The sequence below is a fragment of the Rhododendron vialii genome, chromosome 6a (genome assembly GCF_030253575.1).
Source record: "Rhododendron vialii isolate Sample 1 chromosome 6a, ASM3025357v1".
Classification (NCBI taxonomy): domain Eukaryota; kingdom Viridiplantae; phylum Streptophyta; class Magnoliopsida; order Ericales; family Ericaceae; genus Rhododendron; species Rhododendron vialii.
In genome coordinates, this window is record NC_080562.1 from 20,707,344 (window position 1) to 20,712,885 (window position 5,542).

Below are 5,542 nucleotides of genomic sequence, written 5' to 3' on the forward strand. Positions count from 1 at the left end.
GAAAAAAGGGAAGCATAACATACAGTGCGCATCTGAATGTTGATATTCACTATACCGCACAAATGAATGGTACACAATATCATCTAACTATGCATTCAACTGGAAACCATAACTCCACACAGTGACATCACCTAAATTCAAAAGACCCTGATAGTCCTCAAGAAACTGGGCAAACGGCTTGTAAACCAATCGATTGTTGTCACCACGTACTTGAAGAGCAGCAACCACCTATTCACCTCGAGCAATTTCCAGATAATAAAGTGCCCTTCTATTAGATATGACAGAAGGGTTCCAAATAATATCCCAGCGGAGGAATGGAGCATGGACCACCATTCTACAGACAGCATCAGAATCAGCAAACACCAAAACACAACAAACGCCGAAAAGCAGACCCAACCCAAAAAAACATAATGTGATCACATAGCACAAAGAACCAAAATATTCGAAAAATTCACATCGTTGAACCACCAAAAAATGCAGAGCTTTACTGACCAAAAAAAGGAGAAGATCTCTAGCAGTAAAACACAACCTCCATAGTCAGAAATCACAAAAGCACTAAACAATAAAAAGGCAACAGACATTTGCAGTTAAGAGATACCATTATCATAGAGCAGAGCGCACAGACCTAAAAAATACTCCGTTATTCCATGGCTCAATATACAAAGTTTTACTTACTAAGAAAAGGGGAAAATCTCTAGCACCAAACCACAGTCTCCATAGTCAGAAGTCACAGAAGCACCAAGCAATAAAAGAGATCAGACATCTGCAGTTAAGATAAGATAATCACAGAGCAGAGCGCACAGGCCAAAAAAACCCCCGTTATTGCATCGCCCCAACGACACCCAACGAACGGAAAACAACATCGAGGCCTTTAAAAAAAAACCACAAACACAAACTGGGAAAACAACACAGAACCCAAGAAACACAAAACTCACAGTAGAAGAGAGACAGGCGTGTGTGTGCATGCTCGGGGAGGCAGGGGGAGAACAAGGGCGAAATACTTACCTCGGAGCACGGAGAAGGAGAGCTTGCAAAGAACCAGAGACTGATGTTGCAGTGAGAAGGTACATGAAGGGGGGGGGGGGGGACCCCAAACGGATGGATTGGATGCACCACGCATCCCGCGGAACCCCCAGATCAAGCCAGGTAACCCACTGCATCTGTGGAGCAGCCAAATTATCATCGCAGAATTGAGGGGAGGGGGGTAAATTGGGAAAATGGGAGAAAAAAGGACATCCCATTGGCCTGGGCAATATGTAAAATGCCCAAAATTAAAGGGCAAAATTGTCCCAAATTCAAAATTGTCCTCCGGAAAACCCTTTCTTTTTATATAGGAGAAAAAAAATCGGAGAGGAGGATATAAAACGATTAAAAGAACCAAATTTAGAGTGGTTATAGGTGAGTAATCGTGGATAGTCAAACATGTGGCCACGTGTTTCCCTTGGTTTGATGAGCCGACCATTTCGATCTTGAACACGTAACTTAAATGGCTTTAGCTGAGGTAGGTTGGCTTGGCTCCTTTCTGGAAGTAAAATTGATGCTGCCTGCCTCGTTATTTTATGTTGGTTTATTTTTGGGTTTCCCTGCAGCGCGGCAAATGCTCTACGGAGTTGTAGTGCGTTTAGGTGAAGCCTCTCACGATATCATTTTCATGAGGAGCTGAATTGGTCATTCATAGAATTTGCTTAGTACTGTACGGGAGCAAAAAATCAGATTACTCAGAACATTGTAAAAGCATGATGGGGAGAGATTTTGTCTTATAGTATTTCCTTTTTTGAATTACATGTACTCATTTTTTGGGAACACATATTTTTATGATAACTTAGGTGTCATCATGTTTGGAGGCAACTTACCAGCACTTCGACTTACCTGGAGAATAATCCCATGTTGTCCTATCATGTAGTTCTTGACATCTGATCAACTTGTATTATACAACAATGCTCGATGAATTCTATGGAATAATTAGTCTAGATCTTGATGCTAATATCTCGCAGGGCCTTTTCAAGATACACTATGTAGTAGACCAAACCAAACGGTTCGAGCCCACTGACAAGTGCGCTTGGACCGAGGCCAAGATCAAGAATGATGGCCGCATGGAGTTTTACGTTCAGCTACAACTAAGGTTCGGGAATGAACTACGTTGCCTCTGAACTGTCACCCAACCCAGCAAGATATCTTCTGGGTTAGGCCACCTGCGGTCGAGATGATTCGTTTCGCGCCGAGGCCACGCGGTGACCTATACCTTGCACCCAGCACCAGGTGGGAGATATTCAGGCTCGGCCACATTTGGGAATGTAGCTCCATCGATGGGTTCTTTTCATGGGTCAGCTGTTAGGCTCGGCCAAATAAGGGGATCGACCAGTCACATGCACTCCCACGCGCTGGAGTGGTTACACCAAAGTATAACAAAGAGCGCACATGAGAGATGCTAGCTCACGCCAAAATGGTTATCAGATCTATCTAGTGATGTCATGATGGTGTCACTCAGCTCGTGCAAAGCACACGTTCGTACTTGGAGACCAAACTAGGGAGATTCTATAAACACCAAAGGATGACAACCTTGAGAGGTACAGACTATCCATACTCTCTTTCTTTTTCTCTGCACCATTCTCATCCTCGCGCCGGAGGGCCATTCCGAGGCTCCTCCGGTGTGGTCTTTAGTCGTGCTTTGTGTTGCAGGTCAGGTCGAGGAGGCTAGGCAACCACTAAATCAGCGGAGGAAGGACTCAGATCGGAGGTCATGGGCCACACAATTGGTGAACCCGACGTGAACCCAAACTTCTGATTCAAACGGCTCCAATCTCCTTCAATCCACCTTCCTCCTCCTAAAAACGACCACAGTTTCAACCACTATGGGCGGAGATCTGATGGATGCATGTCACTATCTCAGGGGCAAAAGACGCCAGTGGAAACACGATTCTTCCACCGTTCTTGGAGAGGCACATGTCCATTTCAGTCCCCCTAGCTCCGGACTCTCCCCGGCAGCGGACGACGTGACGACGGCCTACATCTACTTGTTATAGTGTCGCGACGCTGAGAGAGACAACGAGCTGGCAGCTCTGAGGGTGGAGGTGGCCCAAATGAAACATCAAATGCAGCAAGACACCTCTCCTGCCACATCTAGATCTGCTGGAGGCAGGAGGCGACGGAGGCAAACACCACCTCCACCACCCCAACCACCACCACTGGAACGTCCTCACGAAACAGGCCACAGTGGCTTCGTCAAGGATCCCCTTGGTTTCACACCAGACACGGGCGATGCAAGGGAGATAATCCTTTAAAAGTGGCCTATAACATCTGGAACACATCGCTCAAAGAGCCACCATGATCGAACCAACATAAGGGATACCGAGTCATTCACGAGCACATACTCGACTGGTCGCGCGGAGTTCTCTCACACAACAGTTTCCCACCGTAGCCTAGATTCCATAGAGACCAAGCGCCATGTCTCCGAACGTCTCGGGGAAATCCCACCAGAAAACCTAGAAAATGAAAATCGGTCTCGAAGAAGTGGGAAGGGCATACGCATTGAAGGGCCAAACGACGACCCCAAAACTCGTCGTGAATGAGAGAAGTCCATCGAAGGACCCCACCGAACGACCACAGATTTGAGAAATAAACTTCGGCAACAAGATCGGGAGAAACCCTTAGAAAATGAGTCCAAAGAAAGGGACTCAAAGCGGTCGCGGTGATGGGCTTGGCAAACCGCCGCGCCCAGGCTTTGAGCGGCAGCTAAAAGATCTCGGCGTCTTGCCCTTCACATCCCACATAATCAACACAACCGCCGAATCCAACGTCCACTTGCCAAAGTTCACAAAGTTTGACCCAACCACTTGTGAAGCTTACACTCACCTGATTCACTTTCGTCAAACAATTGAACAATGCACCACAAAAGACAAAATCAAATGCAAGGCATTCCCGTCCAGCCTTGGCTCCTTTGGACTCCAGTGGTTCAACAAATTGCTCGCTGGATCCATATGGAACTTGGTCGACCTTGAACGCGCCTTCAACACTCACTTTACCACAAGCAACAAGATCGCTAAGGAGCCTGAGTCATTATCCCAAATGAGGAAGCTCCCATCTGAAACACTCAGACAGTATGCCAAACGATACTGACAATTGTTCAACGAAGTCCCTGGAATCGACGAGTACTGGGCTGCACGAACCTTTAAAAATGGCTTGGAAACTGGCAGCAAGATTCTGGACGAACTTGCTATCCGCTCACCCCATGGCATGGGCGAGTTGATGCGCATCGTAGAGCAATTCTGCGCTCTTGAAGAATTTTACGCGGATCGAGCGGCTCAGGGAATACCGAACCCAACTACCCTACTTCCAACGATCACGTCCCCGTTGCCAGCGCCAATCATAACCCAACAGTCCCAGCAAAAGAAACACGTCAACAACATCAGGGAAGGAAAGAAATGTCTGTCGAAGGTGCACGACTACGTGGCTGAAACCACGTACTTCAAAGAGCCCATCTGGTCTTTCCTAAAAGGGATAATGAGGCAACCATGGTTCGAGTGGCCAAAAGGGAAGCTCGGCACAGACACTGGCAAAGAAGATCAGAACCCAAGGAAAAAGTGCTTGTGTCATAACAAGCTCGGCCATTACACAACAGCATGAGCTCTGTACAAGGCTCTGCTAGAGCGTTTGGCGGCCCAAGGCCATCTCTACCAGTACATTGATCGAACCAAAACACCCACCCGTCAACCTGCCGGAAATCCCAACCCAAATGAGCCGCGGCCAACGATACACGTTGTCCACGGCCACGTGACAAAGGAATCTGAAACAAGACTTCGTGCTGACCTTGATCGCACCTCCACTTCCAAACAGGTACTCGCGGTAGGACCTGGATCCAAACGTCCACGTCCAGAAGAATTGCCTAAGTGGACAATAACTTTCACCGAGTGTGACCTCGAGCTTGTGCAAACCCCACACTCCGATGCCCTCGTTCTGACTGTCCAAATTGGAGTCCATGATGTCAAGCGCGTCCTCATCGATCAGGGAAGCTCGGCAGAGGTCATGTACTATGATCTATTAAAAAAACTTGATCTACTAGAATCGGCATTGCAACACGCCGAAGTACCTCTCATCGGATTCAACGGAGCACCTGTTTGGCCACTCGGTCAAATCTTCCTACCAGTCACTGTCGGCTTGAAAACATTGAGCATTGAATTCATTGTCATCAACGTGCCAAGCCCATATAACGCAATTCTCGACCGAACCTGGCTACACGGCATGCAAGCAATCGCTTCCACTTACCACCAGGTCGTCCGGTTCATTGGCGCAAATGGAAGATAGGAAGACCTATACGGCGATCAGGTCGCCTCCAAGAAGTGTTACGTTTCAGCTGTCCACAAATCCACCAAAGCCAAGCAAGTTCAATGGGTTGAGGTCCCAAACATGGCAATTATTGACAACATCGGCGAAAAGGCTGAGGACAAAGCACAAAAGGACCACGTCCAAATGCCCATCAACGAGGATGGCTCTCGTTTCTTCTTACTTGGCTCTTCCATCAGTGACGCCGAACGAGAAGAAATGT

General features: G+C 47.6%; 1 protein-coding gene across 1 annotated transcript; it reads left to right on the forward strand.

Annotated features, from left to right (window-relative positions):
- Positions 1 to 3,654: 3,654 nt before the first annotated feature.
- LOC131328472 (uncharacterized) lies at positions 3,655 to 5,301 on the forward strand. Its single transcript, XM_058361414.1, has 3 exons — positions 3,655 to 4,097; positions 4,194 to 4,552; positions 4,646 to 5,301. The coding sequence occupies exons 1-3, from the start codon at positions 3,655 to 3,657 to the stop codon at positions 5,299 to 5,301; spliced, it is 1,458 nt and encodes a 485-aa protein (XP_058217397.1).
- The last annotated feature ends 241 nt before the right edge of the window (positions 5,302 to 5,542 follow it).